At 36.0% G+C, this 23,758-nt stretch overlaps 1 protein-coding gene across 1 annotated transcript in view; it reads left to right on the top strand.

Annotated features, from left to right (window-relative positions):
• Positions 1 to 23,758, top strand: part of LOC131824148 (contactin-6-like) — a 305,999-nt gene that overhangs the window by 204,180 nt on the left and 78,061 nt on the right. Inside the window, 1 exon segment of the mRNA XM_059161537.1 lies at positions 23,212 to 23,396. Within this exon segment, the coding sequence (XP_059017520.1) occupies positions 23,212 to 23,396 (185 nt within the window).

The raw sequence follows: 23,758 nt of genomic DNA on the forward strand, positions 1-23,758 counted from the left end.
AATACCCTTTAGTTCCATCCACATTGTTGCAAATGGCAAGATTTCATTTCTTTTGGTGGCTCCATAGTGTTCCCTTGTATATATATACCACCTCTTCTTTATCCATTCATCTGTTGATGGACATCTAGGTTCTTTCCATAGTTTGGCTATTGTGGACATTGCTGTTATAAACACTCAGGGGCTTGTGCCCCTTCGGATCACTACATTTGAATCTTTAGGGTACATACCCAGTAGTGTGAATGCTGGGTCTTAGCATAGCTCTGTTTTCAACTTTTTGAGGAACCTCCTTTCTGTTTCCAGAGTGGCTGTACCAGCTTACATTCCCACCAACAGTGTAGGAGGGTTCCCCTTCCTCTGCATCCTTGCAAACATCTGTCGTTTCCTGACTGGTTAACTTTAGCCATTCTGACTGGTTTGAGATGGTATCTCATTGTGGTTTTGATTTGTATTTCCCTGATGCTGAGTGATATTGAGCACTTTTTCATGTGTCTGTTGGTCATCTAGATGTCTTCTTTGCAGAAATGTCTGTTCACGTCTTCTGCTCGTTTCTTAACTGGATTATTTGATCTTTGGGTCCTGAGTTTGGTAAGTTCTTTATAGATTTTGAATACTAACCCTTTTTCTGATGTGTCATTTGCAAATATCTTCTCGCATTCTGTCGGTTGTCATTTGTTTTTGTTGACTGTTTCCTTCACTATGCAAAAGCTTTTGATCTTGAAGTCCCAGTAGTTTATTTTTGACCTTACAAAGAAAAATTTAAAAAGCAAGGAACTTACTTTTGGCGATATTTCTAGGAAGAAGTTGCTGCAGCTGAGGTTGAAGAGGTTGCTGCCTGTGTTCTCCTCAAGGATACTGATGGATTCCTGTCTCACGTTGAGGTCTTCCATCCATTTTGAGTCAATTTCTGTGTGTGGAGTAAGGAAATGAAATGGTCCAGTTTCATTCTTCTGCATGTGGCTGTCCAATTTCCCAACACCATTTGTTGAAGAGACTGTTTTCCATTGACCATTCTTTCCTGCTTTGTTGAAGATTAGTTGGCCATAGAGTTGAGGGTCCATTTCTGGGCTCTGTGTTCTGTTGCATTGATCTATGTGTCTCTTTTTGTGCCAATATCATACTGTCTTGATGATGACAGCTTTGTAACAGAGCTTAAGTCTGGAATTGTTATGCCACCACTTTGGCCTTCTTTTTCAACATTCCTTTGGCTATTTGGGGTCTTTTCTGTTTCCATATAAATTTTAGGGTTGTTTGTTCCATTTCTTTGAAAAAAAAAATTGATGGTACTTTGATAGGGATTGCATTAAATGTGTGGCTTGCGGGGCACCTGGGTGGCTCAGTGGTTAAGCCTCTGCCTTCAACTCAGGTCATGATCTCAGGGTCCTGGGATCGAGCCCCACATTGGGATCCCTGCTTGGCAGGAAGCCTGCTTCCCCCTCTGTCTCCTTCTGCCACTCTGCCTACTTGTTATCTCTCTCTCTGTCAAATAAATAAAATCTTTAAAAATAAATTAATAAATAAATGTATGGCTTGCTTTAGGCAGCATAGACATTTTCACAATATTTTTTCTTCCAATCCATGAGCACCATGAGCATGGAATGTTTTTCCATTCCTTTGTGTCTTCCTCAGTTTCTTTCATGAGTCCTCTATAGTTTTCTTAGTATAGATTCTTTGCCTCTTTGGTTAGGTTTATTCCTAGGTATCTTGTGTTTTGGGGTGCAATTGTAAATGGGATCAACTCCTTAATTTCTCTTTCTTCTATTTTATTCTTGGTGTATAGAAATGCAACTGGTTTTTGTGCATTGATTTTATATCTTGACATTTGACTGATTTCTTGTCAAGTTCTAGCATTATTGGAGTGGAGTCTTTTGGGTTTACCACATAAAGTGTCATATCTTCTGCAAAGAGTAAGAGTTTGACTTCTTCTTTGCTGATTGAGATGCCTTTTATTTCTTTTTATTGCCTGATTGCTGAGGCTAGAACTTTGAGGAATATGTTGAAAGCAGTGGTGAGAGTGGACATCCCTGCCATGTTCCTGACTTTAGGGGAAAAGCTCTCAGTTTTTCCCCATTGAAAATGATATTTTCTGTTGGTTTTTCATAGATGGCTTTAATGATATTGAGGTATGTACCCTCTATCCCTACACTTTGAAGAGTTTTGATCAAGAAAGTGTGCTGCACTTTGTCAAATGCTTTTTCAGCATCTATTGGGAGTATCATGTGGTTCTTGTTCTGTCTTTTATTAATGTGTTATTAATGTGTTATTTATTGATGTGTTTTATTAATGTGTTATTAATATATAATTAATCAATCATTGATTGATTTGCGGATGTTGAACCAACCTTGCAGCTGGGGAATAAATCCTACTTGGTCATGGTGAATAATCCTTTTAATGTATTGTTGGATCCTATTGGCTAGTATTTTGGTGAAAATCTTTGCATCCTTGTTCATCATGGGTATTGGTCTGTAATTCTCCTTTTTGATGGAGTCTTTGTCTGGTTTTGGGATCAAGGTAATGCTGGTCTCATAAAATGAGTTTGGAAGTTTCCTTCCATTTCTATTTTCTGGAGCAGTTTTAGAGGGAAAAGTATTAATTCTTCTTTAAATGTTTGATAGAATTCCCCTGGGAAGCCGACTGCCCCGGGCTCTTGTTTCTTGGGAGATTTTTGATGATATTCTCAACCCCCTTACTGGTTAGGGGTCTGTTGACGTTTTCTGTTTCTTCCTGGTTCAGTTGTGGTAGTTTATATGTCTCTAGGAACGCATCCATTTCTTCCAGATTGTCAAATTTGAGGGAGTGTAGTTGCTCATAATATGTTTTTATAATCGTTTGTATTTCTTTGGTGTTGGTGGTGATCTTGCCTCTTTCATTTGTAATTTTATTAATTTGGGTCCTTCCTCTTTTCTTTTTAATAAGTTTGGCCAGGGCTTTATCAATCTTATTAATTCTTTCAAGGAACCAGCTCTGTTTCATTGATTTGTCCTACTGTTCTTTTGGTTTCAATTTCATTGATTTCTGCTCTGATCTTTATTTTTTCTCTTCTCCTGATGGGTTTAGGCTTTCTTTGCTACTTGTTTAGGTGTAGGGTTAGTCTGTGTACTTGAGACCTCTCTTGTTTCTTGAGAAAGGCTTGTACCATTATATATTCCTCTCAGAACCGCCTTTGCTGTGTCCCACAGATTTTGAACAGTTGTGTTTTCATTTTCATTCATTTCCATGTATTTTTTCAATTCTTCTTTAATTTCCTGGTTAACCCATTCATTATTTAGTAGGATGCTCTTTAGTCTCCATGTATCTAAGTTCTTTCCAACTTTCCTCTTGTGATTGAATTCTAACTTCAGAGCCTTGTGATCTGAAAATATGCAGGGAATGATTCCAATCTTTTGGTACCAGTTGAGACCTGATTTATGATCCAGGATGTGATCTATTCTGAAGAATGTTCCATATGCACTAGGGAAGAATGTATATATGTGCGATATCCATATGGTCCAGCGTGTCATTTAAGGCCTGTATTTCCTTGTTGATCTTTTGCTTGGAAGGTCCGTCCATTTCATTGAGGGGGGTAATAAAGTCCCCACTATTATTGTATTATTGTCAATGTGTTTCTTTGATTTTATTAATTGGTTTATGTAGTTGGCTGCTCCCATGTTAGGGGCATAGATATTTAAATTGTTAGATCTTCTTTTTGGACAGACCCTAAAGTGTTAAATGGTGTCCTTCCTCATCTCTTAGTGTAGTCTTTGGCTTAAAATCTAATTTATCTGATATAAGAATTGCCACCCCAGCTTTTTTTTGATGACCATTAGCATGGTAAATTATTTTTCACCCCTTCACTTAAAATATGGAGGTGTCTTTGGGTCTAAAATTATTTCTTATAGACAGCATATTGATGGGACTTATTTTTTATTATCCATTCTGATACCTTGTGTCTTTTGATTGGGGAATTTAGCCCATTTACATTCAGGATAAATATTGAAAGAGATGAATTTAGTGCCATTGTATTGCCTGTAAGTTGACTTTATTGTATATTGTCTCCATTCCTTTCTGGTCTACTACTTTTAGGCTTTCTCATTACTTAGAAGAGCCCTTTCAATATTTCCTGTAGGCCTGGTTCGGTGTTTGCAAATTTCTTTAACTTTTGTCCTCAAAGCTTTCTATCTCTCCTTCTATTTTCAGTGACAGCCTAGCTGGATGTAGTATTCTTGGCTGCATATTTTTCTCATTTAGTGCTCTGAATATTTCATGCCAGTTCTTTCTGGCCTGCCAGGTCTCTGTGGTTAAGTCTGCTGCCATTCCAATATTTCTACCATTGTATGTTGCAAACTTCTTGTCCCGAGCTGCTTTCAGGATTTTCTTTTTGTCACTAAGACTCCTAAGTTTTACTATTAGATGATACGGTATTGACCTATTTTTATTGATTTTGAGGGGTGTTCTCTGTACCTCCTGGATTTTAATGTTTTTTCCCTTTGCCATATTAGGGAAATTCTCTACTATAATTTGCTCCAGTATACCTTCTTCCCCCTTCTCTCTTTTTCTTCTTCTTCTGGGATCCCAATTATTCTAATATTGTTTCATCTTATGGTATCACTTACGTCTCAAATTCTCCCCTTGTGGTCCAGTAGTTGTTTGTCCCTCTATTGCTCAGCTTATTTATTCTCTGTAATTTGGTCTTCTTTATCACAAATTTTTGCTTCTGCTTCATTTGTCCTAGCACTAGGAGCCTCCATTTTTTTTTTTTTTTACACCTCATTAATAGCTTTTTAAAATTTCAACTTGATTAGATTTTAGTTATTTTATTGTTCTACAAAGGGATTTTATTTCTCCAGAAAGGGATTCTCTAATACCTTTCATGCCTTTTTTGAGCTCAGCTAGCACTTTGATAATTGTCATTATTGTCATTATGAACTCTAGTTCTGACATATTACCAATGTCCCTATTGATTAGGTCCCTAGCCATCCATACTGTCTCTTGTTCTTTTTTTTTTTTTTGGTTTTGAATTTTTCTGCCTTGTCATTTTATCCAGAGAACAATATACGAATGAGAGACTAAAATACTAAAAAAGTGGCAAAGCCCCCAGAAAAATATACACTAACCTAATCAGAAGAGACCCAAAACTCGGTGGAGAAGAAAGGGAGAAAAATAAAAATAAATAAATAAAAAAGTACACACACACATGCACACACATTAGTGAATACATTGATGAATAGAAAAGAGCCACCCATTTGATTTAGTGTATATTGTGGTCTCTTAGAAGAAACTACCTCCCAGCCAGAATTTTAAAGAAAGAAAAACTTAGAGGAGAACACAGGCAGCAACCTCTTCAACCTCAGCCGCAGCAACATCTTCCTAGGAACAATGCAAAAGGCAAGGGAAGCAAGGGCAAAAATGAACTATTGGGATTTCATCAAGATCAAAAGCTTTTGCACAGCAAAGGAAACAGTTAACAAAATCAAAAGACAACTGACAGAATGGGAGAAGATATTTGCAAACGACATATCAGATAAAGGACTAGTGTCCAGAATCTATAAAGAACTTAGCAATCTCAACACCCAAAGAACAAATAACCCAATCAAGAAATGGGCAGAGGACATGAACAGACATTTCTGCAAAGAAGACATCCAGATGGCCAACAGACACATGAAAAAGTGCTCCATATCACTCGGCATCAGGGAAATACAAATCAAAACCATGATGCGATATCACCTCACACCAGTCAGAATGGCTAAAATCAACAAGTCAGGAAATGACAGATGCTGGCGAGGATGCGGAGAAAGGGGAACCCTCCTACACTGTTGGTGGGAATGCAAGCTGGTGCAACCTCTCTGGAAAACAGCATGGAGGTTCCTCAAAATGTTGAAAATAGAACTGCCCTATGACCCAGCAATTGCACTATTGGGTATTTACCCTAAAGATACAAACGTAGTGATCCAAAGGGGCACGTGTACTCGAATGTTTATAGCAGCAATGTCCACAATAGCCAAACTATGGAAAGAACCTAGGTGTCCATCAACAGATGAATGGATCAAGAAGATGTGGTATATATACACAATGGAATACTATGCAGCCATCAAAAGAAATGAAATCTTGCCATTTGCGACAACATGGATGGAACTCGAGCGTATCATGCTTAGCGAAATAAGTCAAGCAGAGAAAGACAACTATCATATGATCTCCCTGATATGAGGAAGTGGTGATGCAACATGGGGGCTTAAGTGGGTACGAGAAGAATAAATGAAACAAGATGGGATTGGGAGGGAGACAAACCATAAGTGACTCTTAATCTCACAAAACAAACTGAGGGTTGCTGGGGGGAGGGGTTTGGGAGAAGGGGGTGGTATTATGGACATTGGGGAGGGTATGTATTTTGGTGAGTGCTGTGAAGTGTGTAAACCTGGTGATTCACAGACCTGTACCCCTGGGGATAAAAATATATGTTTATAAAAAATAAAAAATTATATTAAAAAAAAAGAAAGAAAAACTTAGATAGATAGATAGATAAAGGTAAACATGATGAGGGATTGAATATGATTGTAAAGATAAAAATTTAAAAAAGATTCTAAAATAGGAATTGATAAGAGAAGTTGGTTGGGGGGAAAAAAAAGAGAGAGCATGTGATCAGGCTGGAGACTGGAACAAAGACATGTGCTAGATTTAGTGTATATTTTGACACATTAGAAGAAATTGTATCCCTGAATTTTAAAGGAAAAAAAAAGCCTACATGTTTACAAAAAGTAAAGTTAAATAAAATGAAGGGATAAAATATGACTATAACAATGAAAATTTAAATAATTTTTTCACAAAAGTTATTGCTAAGATAAAATAGTTAGAAAATGTTAAAAGAGGAAAGGTTAAAAAAGAATAAGAAAAAAATAAAATTAAAAAATATTTAACTTTGCAAGACTAATGGATCATGGGAAAAAAGCCATGAATTCTATGCATTGCTTTCCCCTCACTTTGGAGTTCTGCAGTTCCCATTGACTGGTGAACTTGGTCTTGGATGGGTGATCTTGCTAATCTTTTGGGGGAGAAGCCTGTTGCAGTGATACTCAAATGTCTTTGTCTGAGGCAGAATTGCACTGCCCTTGCCGAGGGCCAGGCTAAGTATCTGCTCAGGTTCACTCTCAGTAACTTTTGTTCCCTGAATGCTTTCCATATAGCTTTGTAGGATGGGGAATGAAGATAGTGGCCTCCCAGTCTCCAGCCTGGAGTTGCCGAGAGCTCGGGGCCCCACTCCTCAGTGTACCCTCAGAGAAAAGCAGTGAATCCCTCCCATCTGCCTGGTCTCCAGCCACACTCCAAGCTCCCCCAGCCTATGACCAAGCATTTCTGTCTTTGGTGCACAGTCTCATTTAGAGTCTCCAAACCCAGCAGATTCCTCCCACACTGCCATGCCACTCCTCCTGGAGGAGAAAGGAGGGGGTCTCTCCAGATCTGCCACTTATGGTATCCTAGCTCGAAGAGTATGACCTGACTGTGCCTTGGATCATAGTTTAAGGTAACCCCGAGCTGAGAGCTCACTCTTTGGCTCCATCTCTGTAGCTGGATTCCCCTTTCCAATACCTGGCAGCTCGGCCACACTCAGACACCCCCAGTCTTTCTGTGACCCTGTGGGTGCTGAGATCATACTGTCCCTGCAAGGGCTTCAGTCCTCTTAATCTCTGGATTAATGCCCCTCAGTGGAGCAGACTTCAAAACGTTCTGATATTGTCCTCCACTCCTCTGCCACTTGCTGGGAGCCAGCCCCTCACCCCACATCCTTTCTTCCCGTGGCTTGGGATTCACTTCTCTGTACATCCTGCCTTCCAGAAAGTGGTCGATTTTCTGTTCCTAGAATTGTTCCTTTTCTCTTATATCTCCTGTTGAGTTTGTAGGTGTTCAGAATGGTTTGATAACTCTTTGCTCTGGTAGAATTGCTTCTAGAATTCTTCCTAGAATTGCTCTTCTTCTCTTCTATCTTCTTCTCTTCTACCCCCTGTTGATTTTGTAGGTGTTCAGAATGGTTTGATCACTATCTAGCTGAACTCCTGGTGCCTAATGATATTTCATTCTGCTTCTCCTCTGCCATCTTACCCCTGACTGGTTTTCATTAGATGTTTGTGGAATGCAGCACATACATACTTTCATAATTGGGCAATATCTCCCTTATTCCTGTGGAATACCCTTCTCTTGAATGTGTAGCTTTTTTTTGGCACTTGTATCATGCTTGGTGTTCTCTGAGCTTCTGGACTCTATGATGTAGTACCTGTCATTAATTTTGGAAACTTCCCAACCATCATCACTTCCACTATTTCTTCTATTTATTTTTTTTCTTTGTTCTTTTTCTGGTATTTCTAATAGACGTCTGATGCACCATTTACAGTTTCCTACAATTCTCAGACATTCTGGGTTTGTGGTTTTGTTTGTTTACTTGTTTGTTCCTCATTCTTTTTTTTTTTTTTTTTCTCTTTGCATGTTGGTTTGGGAAGTGTCTACTGATGTTTCTTCTAGTTCACTTATTCTTTCCTCAGTCATGTTCATTCCACTGATAAGTCTATCAAGGAATTCTCGTTTGTATTACAATGGTGTTTATATTTAGTATTTCCTTTTGGTCATTTCTTACAATTTCTTATCTTGGCTTACATTAACCATGTGTCTTTGTATGTTCTGGTTGTTTTGTTTTGTTTTTTCCATTAGAGCCCTTAGCAGATTAATCATAGTAATTTCAAATTTCTAGTCTGATAATCCCAGAATATTTGCCATATTTGAGTGTGGTCCTAATGCTTGTTTTGTCTCTGCATACTGCTTATTAACATGCTTTCTATTATTGTGGTGGTGAATCCAGAGATGAGGTTTATCAATTAAAAGGAATTGAGGTTACTAGATTTATGTGTGAGGTTTATGTTTATCTAGCAAGGAGTTAATGTGTGTTTACTGTTTTCCACTTTTGTTTGCTACAGCTGTGGTGTCTGAGGCTAACATTTTCTCGATTGTTTTTGTTTGTGTCTCGCTTGTTTTCTTTGGGTTTCCCTAGAGATTCTTTTCTTGTATAGAGTCTGAGGTCTGTGGTTCTCTCAGCTGTAATCCCCTGCTATTATGCAGGATCCCTATTGATGATATGAAAGTCCTTGCTTGCTAATTCTATCATCTTCATAATTGTGAATTTGTGAATCTGTTTCTGTTGACTTCTTTTTTTCCTAGTCATGATTCTCATTTTTATGCTTTTTAGGTTAGCTGGTAATTTTAGATTGAATTATAAACAGAATGGATGTTATGTTGCTATGTGCTGGGTTGTGGTTTATTTATTTAAAGTATTAGATTTTATTGACAGGAGTTAAGTTACTGTAAATCTGCTTGATCTTTCTATGTCTTATTATTAAGCTCTGGTAGACTAGCTATAGAGTAGATTTTAGTTGAAGTCTAGTTAACTAGTAATATGCATCCCCCTACTGAAGGGCCAAATGTTTACAAAACCTCTTTTCTGAAAGCTCAAAGGAACTCAACTGTCTTGTAACCCTGTTTGAGCTCTGAAAATTGTTCTATGTCCAGTCTCATGTGACACAATTATGTACTTTCTTTTCATAATCCCATCCTCTCCAATACTCTGTAGTCCTAGTCCCTCAGTCTTATATGTCTCCTCAGCTCAGTGAAACATTCATGTCCTTTTTAGATTCCCCTTCCTTATTCTTTCCTCTTAAGAAAAGTGCCCACCTGTATATAGAAAGCCAGGATACCAAGGTCTTGCTTCATGTCTTTCCTTTCCTTCAGGGATCATAGTTTTATACCATTCATTGTTATATTTCTGAAATCAAGTTTGTTTCCTGTGTAATTGTCCAGTTTTTTCATTTGTTTTCAGCAGGAGGCTGGGTATAGTCCCTGTGACTTGAACATAGTTAGAAGCCAGGTATTATTAATTCTAATTGTGAAGGTGAATGCAGTGAAGTTTAGAGAAATTAAATGACTAGATCAACATAAATTTTAGATCTGGAATTCAAATCTAAATCTCACTGATTCTGACTTCAGAACTCATACTCATAGCCATTTGATATTTACATCAAACTATCTTTTAATGTATGAATTCATTCCCTGTGTGTAGAGGCAGTTAACCCCAAAGCTATAAATGTTTTCCTAACAAAAGGCTTGAAAATTTCAGTAAAATGTTTAAAAGATTTTACCTAGGGAATGGAATTATAAACCTATTTCCCATTTAGAGTCTCTGTAATTACTAACATTTCAGCAACAAGTGAGTTTTATCTTTACATATTCAAAAAAAATATTCAAAAGTTAACCTTTTTAAAATTCAGGCAGTTTTTTTAATGAGAAGCAGTATTTCCAAAAAAATCAATCAGGGCCATTGACGAACATACCTGTACTGGTCTGTATGAGATGATGGCAATATCTACCACTTATAAAAATCTGGGATAGATGATTAGAGACAAAACAGAAAGCATAGTTTCAGTCACAGCAGCTCATGTGGGAGGCTGCTACAGTAGGCAGGCAGGGACACTAGAGAGTGAGGAATAGGGACAGCTGACTAGAGTATTTACTCATAGAACCTAACCATCTTAAACCACCATAGACTAGGATGAGTAAAGAATAATTAAAACATAACTTCAGATACCTGCTTGAACTTTAATTGCCATGACTTTGGGAATATGTAACTCACTTTCTATGTTGGGGTTTCAGAGCTGACATGATCACAGCTTTCAACTCTCAGCTTTGTCTCATTTGTTTAACATGGCAGACTCTTAATTATCTAAGCTGTAAATTAACTGTATTGTAAAACACCCTGAGAAACTCTGTGTATAGGTGCTATGCAAATGTAGTATGATTGACTGATAGGTCTCAGTGTCTCCTGTTAGGAAAATATAGGCCTTTGCTCTTAGTGAAGAAATTAAACTGATATCCCTCATAACACTTCTCCTGCTCTTATAAACAACCAAACATATTTTCCTTCTTTTTTTTTTTTAACCTGAATTTAGTAACTTTGCTGTTAGTGCTCAGAAATATGAATAAAATTAGTAGCAGCCCTGAATGTTCTATGTGTCCAGGAGTCTTCACACAGGACTATATTTATGTAAACATGTATATCTTATTTCTTTTTTCTAATTTATGAAGGAAAAGATACCCAGCTTGACTATTAATTTCAAGCAATAAATGTGAAGTTTCACCAAGATATTTATAGGTAATCCAGAACTCTCAGATGAAGAGATTCTAATACCCACTTTTTTCCTTACATGTATGGACATCACTGCAGATTATTCCCCAAAATGTCACTGTGGTATCGCAGGATGACAATAGTATTTTCAAATCAAACTAGATATGTTCAGATCTTCTAGGCTTTTAACAGTTAGCTTTAAATGAAATCAAAGGGGTATCTTAAACCTTTCCTATTTGGATGTCTTGTAAGTAATTTGGCTTTTTTTTTTTTTTTTTCTCCTCATTGAATTGAGTATCTGGAGAGCAGAATATTTTGTGTATATCTGTGTATATTTTTTCTGTATATTTCTATGTATAGGTTTTTTTGTTTGTTTGTTTGTTTTGTTCTGTTTTGTTCCATTTGCCCCACACTGAAATGCAATCTCCAGGTACTTGCTAAATGTTTTGCATATTATCAGAATACTAGGTTGCTTGGCATAAACCAGTAAACTCTGGCAAATTCCAAGGTAAACTCCACAGAATACCCCCCTCTGTTGACTGTGCATGCAAATCTGGGGACTGACAAATATTCAAGCCAATCATTAAGAAACTGAAAAACATTAATCTTCAACAAACACATTCATATGTACTCACCCAAGGACTGAATGACTTATTAGTGGATTCACTAACATTTCAATGCAACATTGTGTTCTGGAAAGAGTGTGGACTTTGAATTCAAAAAGTTCAGTATTTAAATCCTAAATTTTTCTGCCCATAGCTAAGCTGCTATGATCAGTTTGCTTATCTGTAAAACAAAGGCAAAATTAGCTAGCTAGATACATATATACATAGATATGTAGATACATAGATACATAGAGTAGAATTGTTTTAAGGACTGAAAATACTATTAAACTTACCTACTTACCTACCAAAGTATCTGGCCCCCAAAAGGCCACCAGTAAATAGTAAGTTTTATTTATTACAGACATTGTCAGTGCTACTTTATCTGAGGAGGTAAAAAGGAACACACAGGAAGGAAACTAGAGATCCCTGCATTATATTTTTGTGCTAACACAATTCTCAAGGACTTGCTCAGAATAATGGATTTACCATTTCAAAATTCTGTGGTTAATAATGTGTATAAGGATTACTGTTATCCCCTCAATCACTCATTTGGCAAGTCAAACATAACTATATATTAACTCAGGAAATATGCTTAGGATACCTCATTCAATCATTAATTCCTTTATTCCTTCATTTATTTAGTCAGCCAGTCAGAAGGAATTCTCCAAGCAGCAGACAAACTATGTGCTGGGGAGATAAAGATTATGTATAGGCCGTGGGGAGCTTGCAGGCTACTGAAAATAGGATGGATGAAACAACACATAATAACACATTTTTCTTGGGATCTGCTCTTTCCTTGCAAAGTTTAAGTGAAGGAACATTTGGGATACTCATATTAAGCTATTATTTAAGGGGTCCTTTGTATCTCTGAGAAATAGGAGATTCTCGCTTCTCTTTTTCCTCCTTTCACCAATACTTTCTTTTAATTAATAGACATTTTAATAACAGTTTTAGAACAAAAAAAATGAGCTGATAGAACCATGAAATCCCATATAATCCCACACATTTTCCCCCATTACTAACATTTTACATTAAGATGGTACATTTGTTTCAGTTAATGAACCAGTGTTTTTACTAGAGTCCTTATGTCAAATTTCCTTGGTTTTTGTCTAACATCCTCACTTTATTTTATTTACTTCTTTTTTTATTTTTTTTAATTTCAGGATCTCATCTCGGCTACCATGTTACATTGAGGTTTTCTTGTTTGTTTCTTTGTTTGTCTCCCTAGGCTCTTCTTGGCTATAACGGTGTTTCAGACTTTCCTTGTTTTCAGTGACCTTGACAGTTTTGAGGAGTGATGGTCAGTGTCGTTGCAGGATCACCCTCTGTTGAAATTTGTCTAATATTTTCTTCATATTTAGATTGAGGTTATGGGTTTGGGGGGAAGAAGAACACAAAGGCAAAGTGCCATTTCACCACATTATATCAAGGTTACTCCTCTATCAAAGAGATTTATGACTGCCGATGTTGGCCTTCATCACTCTGCCGAAGTAGTTTTTGTCAAGATGCTCCTCTGTAAAATTACTGATTTTTCTCTTTCCATGTTGACTCTCTGGAAGGAGGTTAGTATATACCATCCTCACTTAATGAATAGGGAGTCATGCTTCACCTCCTGTAAGGTACTGAATCCTTACAATTTATTTGGCATTCTTCGTATGGGAGATTTGTCACGTTCCACTCCCCATTTACTCATTTATTTATATCAGTACTGATTAGTGGATATTTATTTTATACTTTGGGTTATAATCCAGAACTACTTTATTTGTTGTGCTGTTCATATTGTTTCTATAAATTATTTTGTAAAATGTTTTTTTTTTTTTAAATCTTAAAACCATAAACTGTGAATGTATCTGCAGGTCCTTAAACCATTGTCTTTACCCTCATTTGTGACAATGGGGACATGTGAATGTGTGTTTTCAGCCAGCCTCCTACTGGTGGGCACTTATTTTCCTTTTATTTTGTTTCCATTTTTTGTCGCCACGAATAATGATGTAATGAATACTCTTGTGGCTGATTTTACCCATGCCCATAAGAACTTCCTTGGTATATTTTTAGAAAGTTAGAATTATTGGGTTAGAGGAATCTAAAAAGATAAGGATTCTGAAATGTGTTGCCAAATTCTCCTAAGAATGCTTGTAAATGGGCCACTTTCACAGATCAGGGACCCAGCCTACAAGTTGGGCCTCTTTTGATTTTACAGGCTTACTTTGAATGTAGTGTCAAACCTTCCTTTTTTTTTTTTTTTTTTTTTTTTTCCCATAGCCATAAATTGGAGTTGACAGTGCTGTTTCTAAAATTAAACTAATGTAAAGGCTCTAAAACTCATCCAAGAAGAATATATGTGCTTCTGGAAGGAACTTATCATCCTTCCCGTCCCAGTCTATCACCACCTTTCTCAGGAGACCTACATTTCTTCCTTCTTAAATAATTGGCAATTGCATGAGATTTCAGGTCCAAAATGGTACTGAGCCAAAGGAAAAGAAGTAACTTGCTTCCTTTTTTCCAGCTGACCTGGAAAACGATAATTTGGTTATGGTGTGTGAGGTTCTGGAGGCCTGTGCCCCATGAAATTTCTAGGTCTTGACTTTAGCTCCTTTATTGGAATCTGGAGGCATCTCAGTAGGTCCAAAAACAAAACAAAGCAACTCTATCCTTTTGTCTTCTGAACCTTGAACAAAAAGAACTCTATTCACTAGTTGTGAAACAAATTAGTTCATTAGATGAAGATTGTATTTCTCAGTATATCCTAATACATCCTAGTAAGGTAACTCATTTTATATCTGATTAGTTCATGTAGAAGCAGCAAAGCGTGATGGTTAAAGCTCAGTCTCTATGAAAAGACAGACTGTGATTCAAATACTTTTTTAAGTTCACAGTGTGATATTGGGCATGTTGTCCAGCCTTTCCTAGACCCTGTCTCCTTATCTACAAAATACCAGTAACAGTAGTCCTGTGTCTACTAGTATTGTTACAAGGTTTCACTGAGGCACTTAATACAGTGCCAGGCATCTAATATGTGCTCAATACATATTAGATATATTAATGGTAGAATGATTAAATGTTAGCACACCATATGTAATGTTTCCTTTACTTCTTTATCCGAAAGCATATGGTTATAAGCAGAGCTAAAGTCAAGACCTTGAAATTTGACGGAACACAGGCCTCCAGAACCTCACGTACCATAACCAAATTAACATTTTCTTTACTTTAGAGCAGCATAATGTTCATGTGATCGAGAGGTATTTATTTAGGGTTAATATTATGTATTGATAAAAAACGCTATGGACAAGCTGTTAATTAGCTGCTAAATGCAGTGTCATTTTCACCTTGGAATAACCGTCTCCAGTTTATCCTTCATGTGCAAATTAGTGCTTATTTTACCTTAGTTAAAAGGTTTAGAAAATGGCAATAACATTCTTAGGGAATCTTTAGATAACAGGGCCCTCTTGTCCCTATGTGATAATAATGTGGTAACAATCATGGTAATAAGGAAATTTAGCAAACCTTATTTTTGGTTCAAACTTTCTATTTCACCATGAATTCTCACTCATATTTTCTTATTTGATCCTCTCAAGAAGCCTTTTATGTACCCATTGTATCTTTAGTTACAATGAAAAAGCCAAGGCTCAGAAAAATGGGACAATTTGCATTCAGTCATACAAAAACCTGCCTGTGTCCTTTTACCCTATTTGCAAGCGTCATTATGCTATGGTGGCTAATATCACCAAACCATTTGTAGCTTCTCAATTGGCTCCAACAACTGTAGTGTCAAATATACCAGACTAATACATGCGCACCATAAGATTTTTCCCTGAGAGAAACCTGGTGTAGACACTGACCAATACAAAAGGATCGTGACTGCATTTAGATCGCTCAGAAAAAAATGTTTTCCTTTTTTCCATAACAGTGAGATTGCTCTTCTGCAGAACTCATGAATGTATCCACATTGTATCCCCCTAGGACAGTCTCACATTCCAAGCTCTTTGTATGAATATTTCAACTTGGGGAAATGAAAGCAGCTAGTGGAACAGTCTGAAAATTTAACAAAGGCACTCTTTGCTGGTTTTGTTATTCTGCTTCACTGTCTTCGATTAAAATTGGCCACTGACGGGATTTTCTGAAATGAGGTTCAAGTTAAGAATAATCCCATATATGAGCATTTTAGGAAACTGGTTCTCTGTACCAGTTTCTAGTTAAAAACTTAGTATGGCCTGGATTTAAACTGTGGATAATGAGGTTTAAGAAATCCAGGGGAGAAATATAAGCTTTCTCAAAAAGCACTAGTAATGAAAATTCTATTTATGGGCTAATAGTATAGAACTGAAGCACAGTTTCTGCTAGTGTGTGAAGAGCTTTAATTTAACTTCTAATTCAGGTTGGAACTAGGCCAGATAGCTAACAAATATATACTCTGTCTCCAGATAAAATTAATAGGATGCTCACTCCGTAAAAGCATAATGACGAGAGAAAATGGAGTAAAAGTCCTTATTTATGGCAATGCTTATTTAAGAAGCACGAAACCAAGAGGCTGGAGGGTCAAACAAAGAGAGAGAAAACTTTGCTATTATTATGTGGTATTTCACAACTGTGAGGACCCACATTCCAGGCAAACTCGATTTAACAAATAGTAACAAAATCAGAAAAGGTTTTTGCAAAGCTCTTTTGAAATACAACGCTCATGAGTGCATCTCCTATGGTCTGAGGAAGCTTTGAGTAAGTGACTTGCTTTGGATTAGTTTTCTTTATTGAGATTTATATCCAAGCTCTATTTCCACATCATATTTCAGAAGACTTAAAAAAGGAGAGGGTAGGAAGGAATTAGAGCTAAAAGCGAAATGTTGTCAGAAATGGCTGATATTTGCAGTTAGCACCATTTATTTTGATGATAGCACCATTTATTTTGACTTCCTTCTGTAATAGCACAGTTTCAAGAGATTTAACGATAATCTCCATTCTGAAGACCCCTCGAAGATCTGCCTCGCTCCATGACATTCTTCATGTGTTTATATTTAACTGTACATTTTCAGTAGACCATTTACTTTAGACTAGACTGAATAGCCAGCTAATATTGCATCATTTACATCATCAACATGGCCAAACTAGGTAGAACCTGAAAAGAATGCTTCAGCCCCAGTAGAAGAAGTAGTCTACTAGTGTTTATAATAGAATGGGAGGTAACTCAAAGAATTGGAAGGTGAATCACAATAAATTAGCCTGTACTGAAACTCTAAGTGGAAAAGAATTGGCAGGTAATAACTTAGCAGAAATTACCTGTCTAAACGTGAATACCATTCCAAGAAGGCAATTAGAAGTGTTAATAGCTGCCAGCTGAGTATTTAACTCAGATGACATGTGGAAGCCATCTGTCACAATGCCTGGTACATAGTAAGCACTCAATTAATGATATTAATATTCATATGATTTATTATTTTTATTATTATTTGATTTATTTATTATTTTTTGTTATTTTGGTTTATTTATTATTTATTTATTATTATATATTATTATATTAATTATTATTAATATTCATGCTCAGTGGTGTGTCACACAGCATTCTATTTTTCTCTTTGTAGAATTCTGTATACAAATTCCTTTCCTCCCCACTGCCATGGTCCCAGGTGATTAACCAGGTTGAAAAACAAAGATACCTCACAGCAAATCATGTAGTGTCTTTCCTGAGAGAGCTCTGCTGTCATGATGAGGAAAGGAACATGAGCACTATGACCAGGGGTAATAGCATCTTAACAGTTGATATATAAAGCAGGGAAAAGCAAGAAATTTACTTTGAGAGACATATGGGGATGTTTGTGTACCCATTTCATTCACAGTGTGGAGATCTAATTTTAATTGACAAATGATTCATAAATCAGTTTATGTTGAATGCATAGTCAAATGGAGTCCTTAACAGAGAACAGAAAACAAATATCAGCTAGGGTTTTTGCTTTTGAAATAATAACAATAACATAATAATGATTTTAAATTATTTTATTGATTTATCATTAACAGTCCAATGTAGTGTTAGGGTGCTAGACAGCATACTGTACATGTGACGTGGATTGTATCATTTAAACCTCACAACAGTTCTGTGACTTATGTACTATTATTATTCCCCATTCTATAAATGAGGAAATTCATATTTAGTGGAACAAAATATAGCTGATAAGAGCTATGTTCTGCTCTGTACTGCATAAATAGCATTCTATTATGATGGTTTTATAATTATAATTATAATTATTATTTACAAAGAATAACATGCCTTAGAAAAATGAACTTGCATTTAAAAACTAAAGCCGATTGGGACACCTGGGTGGATCAGTCAGTTGACTCTTGGTTTTGGCTCAGGTCATGATCTCATAGGTCATGGGATGGAGCCCCATATCAGGCTCTACCCTCAGTGGGGTCTGCTTGAAGATTTTCTCCCTCTACCCCTCCCCCCACCCATGTACTTGCTCTCTCTCTCTCAAATAAATAAATAAAAATCTTTTAAAACTATGCTCATTGCTAAAATAATTTCATCTTTTGTTATGATTCCTTTTCTTCCCACCACTGTCCATTTGGGATGCCTTCAGAAAAGACAGAGGGTATGAAATCTAAAGCAGTTCATTTAGTATCTTCATAAGAAGTTTCAGGACAAAATGGGAAGTTTTCATTAAAATGCATATACATTTTTATGTAGTCTGTATTTTGCATTTATTCTGTCTGTATATATCACATTATCAGTAATAATCAGGAGGATCATGGCATTCATGTTTAGCAGTGACATAACAAATCTGAAAAAAACTCAGCATTTAATTAGTAACTGTGTAATCGTATAAAACTGCTTGATTTGTCTCTTATTAGTAATTTTAACATAAAATGAAGTGATAAAATACATTTGATAAGACTTTTGTTTTTTAAAACTTTTTCAAAATGTTTGAGTAATTTTTTTGACAGCTTAGTTGCCCTGAGAATTCTGATATATGGAGTGTAAAACGTAATATCCAGAGGGAATCCTCCATATTGTATAATTCAATCACATAGGTAGCATTTAGACCCAGGCATTCAGAACTATTTGCTGAGTCTTTTTTTTTTTTTTTTTTTTTTGGTGGGAGGATTGGTTTGAAAGCAGCAGGAAAATAACTCAAACAAGCCCAAGTCAGGGCAGGGGTGTCATGGGGAAAAGGGAGGGAAAAATGAAACAAGATGAGACCAGGGAGGGAGACAAATCATAAGAGACTCTTAATCTCAGGAAACAAACTGAGGGTTGCTGGAGGGGAGGGGGCTGGCGGGGAGACGGTGGCTGGGTTTTGGACATTGGGGAGGGTATGTGCTATGGTGAGTGCTGTGAGTTGTGTTAAGACTGATGATTCACAGACCTGTACCCCTGAAACAAATAATACATTATATGTTAATTTTTTTTAAAAGAAGGGGAAAAAAATGTATTGACTTACAGAATTGTTCGAGAGAGATTTGGGGAATGATGGGCATCCATCTAGTTAGTCGTGATCTAGTCATGTAAAGAACTCCAAGTTTCTTTCCTTTGTGGTAACTTTGGCTTTTAAAGATTCTCCATTTGGTGGGAAATTGTTGCCCAAAAGTTCTAAGATTCTATTATACTGTCTGAGCAAACCACAGTGAAGAAAGATTCTCCCTTCAACAGTTCTTCCAAAAGCTGTACCAGAATTGAGTGTGGTTGTCTCTGATAGGTGGCCTTGGTTCCCACAGTTAACAAATCACAGTGACTATGGTGTACCTGCTTCTAATGGCAAGACCTGAATCTTGTATTCTTTCCTGAAGCCAGAGGAATAGTCTTCCCAATTCAAATCATATAAAGATAGGAAGCATTGTTGTTGTTGTTGTTTTTAAGAACAATTAAAATACAAATCAAAAACAAACAAATAAACATGGGCCCACTGCAGATTGAGAATTCAGTACCCTTCTTCAGAATTGAAAGTTGTTATGTTAGAAGCCAATACACTGAATCTTATAACCTTCTTCATAATTAAATGGTTTAGGGAAGAACACTTATCACTCCAACGTCAAATGAGATAAGGAAAAAAAAAAATCTAGAGTGTCTTCTTTTTTAAGTGAGAAACTTATCTGTCTCTGTTCAGCCTTGTGTATTTTCTACATTTCTTGCCTTTTGCTGTTATGCTGGTATAATTTAGACCTTGTATGTTCCACAGTCTGTGGCTTTCCACAAGGATTCTACTGCTCAGTTTTGGTCTCATATTCCATTAATGTTTAATACCACAGAATACCATTTCTATGTCTGTCTAATGGCTCCATGGACATACCATACTGAGAATTATTTAAGGGTTCCTTACAGTTGATACCATAATTAAAGTAGAAAAAGGGTCAGAGCATATTGGGAATTTTAATAAATGGGTTTTCCAAGAAGCAGACCATGAAAAGATAATCTTTTTGCAAGTGATTTGATAGAAGATTTCTTAGAAAGAACTCATAAGAGAATGGAGAAGTGGGACAGGGATGGGAGAGTAGCCAAGCCGAGTATGGTATCATGCAAAATTCAAAAGAAGTTAAATTTGCCTCAGTCCTGTAGGGGAGCTCTGGAGAGGGTGCAGGTCATACCCTAGAGATTTCCAACCATTAGAGGTAAGGAGTTGGACTATTTGTACCACAGCACCTGGTCAGTTGTTGATTAAGAGCTGCACTTAGGGTTGTGTAAATCCCTAGCTGCCTACACCTCTTTCTTTGTGAAGGGAAAATTAGCTACAGCATTTTGAGGGTAGTTGTCAACAAAGAGATATAGATACTAACCGTTGAAGGTAATAACACTTCTTGATCTGGGGTGGCTAAGGGATCAGAAGGCACACAGGTAGAGTACTGATATTTTCTGCTGCATTCTTTCTATTGGAAAGGTATATCTCTAGACCTCTGTATCTTTATAGAATATAGTGTCTCATCCATTTAGGGAAATAAGCTTATCCAGAGAGACTTCAGTGTTATCACTGGGTTCTTTTGGGGGAAAGTAGGAATAGCTGGGATGGGTCGGACTTGTTCTTTTTGCTCCCACTTAATTTGGACATTTAAAATGGACATCTACTCTTGTAAAACCACAAATACTAAAGCTATCAGAAGAGGATCTTATAATAGCCGTGGGTTTTTATTGCCTTATGAGTAAGTACATAGCTTTTGAGGCAAAGAAATTGGAAACAGATCCTAGCTCTGCCACCTTTGGTTGTAAGAAAAGCAAATGAAATTATCTGTGCATGTTGCACACATCTATAATAAGGAGCACATAGTTTGTGGTTAATAAGCAGTTAAGTTAATAAGCTATTTTTAAGATATTATTATAATTACTATTATTATTAAGTGTCAGACTGACTCAGAGATTTAGATATTTAGTTATGTTAAAAATTGACTTCTGTCTTCATAATCAAAATAAAGAGCTATGCTATAACTATGGGAAATATACTCAGTCTTTACTGATTTTATTTTTTGTCTGAATGCCTTAGGTTAAAAACTTTTTTTAGGTTACTCTGCATATATTTGTCATAAACCTCAGAGATACATTGTTATAAAAATAATAAAGGATCATGAATTTAGACAGGTGTCAGAGCCTCTGTTTTTCTCTTTGTAAATAAATTTTCTTAGAAATTTTTATTACAGAGGTAATGTATACTTTTATAGGAAAATAATGGAAAATAGAGATAAGCAGAAAGAAAAAATTAAAGACATTAATATTCTTACTACTCACAGATATTAACTCTTACTATCTTCACATATGCACTACATATATATTTTTTAAAAATTTGGGTGCTAGGGCATATACTATAAAATTCACCCGAATTGGCAAAGATCTTTCTATGTGAATAAATTTTCTTCTAAAACTTCATTTTTATTTGTAGTTTTGTATTCTGTAATATGAATGAATAAGAAAACCAGTTATCTGAGGTTAATTGTTGGCAGGAATATGCCATTCTACTGAAATGTCAACCTAAATTTGTGGTAAGTTTTTTAAGAGGACAAAAACTACAGTTTATCATAATACTTATTTTATTTTGTGTTTAACAAAATACAGGTTACTAATCCTGAGAAAAATAGACAAATCACACAGTGATTGGGGGATATGTTTTCTGATAAATATATGTGAGCACAGGTATGACTTTCTATATTATATATACCTTTGATTTGCACAGAAGGATCATCGTTTGCCAACAAAAAAAATCCCTTGGAGTTCATCAGTTTTGCTTTATTTGAAGTCTCTACTAAGTCACCATCACCAACATTCTGCAGTTTACTGCTCAAACTCAACAGATTTTTGTCAGCAATTTTGCATTTGACAGGATAGTTCCCGCATTATTTTTGTTGACTTGAAGAAATCCCGTAACTTTGACAAAGTTTACAGCGTGGCTTTGCAAAATGATTTACTTTTATCATTATTATTAATTTAAAATATATTTAGAATAGAAACATTTAAATCATCCGTAAATCTGTAAGGGAATGAAGAATGACTTGACAGTAGGAAAGGAAAGATGTTAATGTAAATAGATTGAGGGTTGATACTACAAACAATTGGTTTGTTAAGAAATACTTTCCAGCTGTAACTTTACAGATAGCCTGCATTTCTTTATATTATATCTGTAGAAGCAAGGTCTTTCTCACTATGAATTTCTAAATTCATCCCTTATTGATAACACTTAGGTTCAGCTATTTTAAATATATTTTTGCTATTTTAAAAGATACTCATATTAGACTAAAGGTATCAGATATAAGATATTAAGGAACTCCACAAATTCTAACAGGAATAGGGTACAAAATAAAATTATCTTTTGTGGGGGATTTTTTGATGTTGTTATTTTTGCTTTAGATAAGGTAAAAACGAGTACATTCTTTTGAAAACCGTGAAACCTATGCTCCCAGTTTATATAGGTCTGTTATATAGTATTGGTTCTCCTTGATAATCTAGATCGCCCATCGCATAGGTCTTCAGTTATCTGTTAAGTACCAATTTAACTATAGAGAAATCTGTATTTTTGTCTATAAGTATCTGTAAGTATAGAAAAAGCTGGTCTACTCTTAAATGTCACATGCTTATAAAGAATTTCCTGACCACCATATTTACACTGATATAATCTTGTTACTATTTCTGTTTCCTTTTCCTTTTAAAAGGACTGTTTCCTTTCTTTCATTTACTGCAATTTACAAATGTATTATTTTTTATTATTTATTTATTGTATGTTTCTCCACTGGTCTTTAAGCGACTCAAGGGCAAAAGACATGTCTATTTTATTTATTGATTTATTCCCTGATTATAACACCAAGACTTACACGTGGCAGGCACTTAATAAAGCGTTATAAATTGCTGGATGAGTGAATGGTGAATGATTGAATGACCTGAAAACTAGTCACAATACAATAGATTGATTAAAATTTTTTCCTTAAGAATTTTTCTTAAGGACACTCTTATTTTATCCTGCTATCATATAAAGACTGAATCGTCTTCTATTCTAATGAGGTATAACTGTTTAGTCCAGTTCCTGATATTAGTTGGAGGAGGTTGGATGGAAACCCGTTGCCAGGGAAAGTCAAGTACAGCAAATCCCAAGCTATTCTTGAAATCCCGAACTTTCAACAGGAAGATGAAGGCTTCTATGAGTGCATTGCAGGCAACCTTCGAGGAAGAAACCTTGCAAAGGGTCAGCTCATTTTCTATGGTAAGCTAATAGGATTTCAAAAAGTACATGAAATGTTTGGTAATATCCTTCATAGTAAGTAGTGAAAGTCATTAGCATGTTGTAGAAGTGCCATAGGAGAAATAAAGAAGACACATGGCTAGGTGAGGATGCTAACGGGTGGGAATGACCATTTTTAAAATATAGCTTTAATTCCATCATGGCCTTTGCATGCTATTGTTTATTATAATTGCCTTGAAAGTATCAGCAGTGTCACATTAAAGCAATAAAAGTTTATAACACAAAGTACCATAGAATCCAATATATTTCCCATAAAACATGCAGCAAAAGCCCATGACAATCTTAATTATAATTCTAAGTAGCATTCACAAAAGAAGGAGAAA

Source organism: Mustela lutreola, chromosome 2 (assembly GCF_030435805.1).
Source record: "Mustela lutreola isolate mMusLut2 chromosome 2, mMusLut2.pri, whole genome shotgun sequence".
NCBI classification, from domain to species: domain Eukaryota; kingdom Metazoa; phylum Chordata; class Mammalia; order Carnivora; family Mustelidae; genus Mustela; species Mustela lutreola.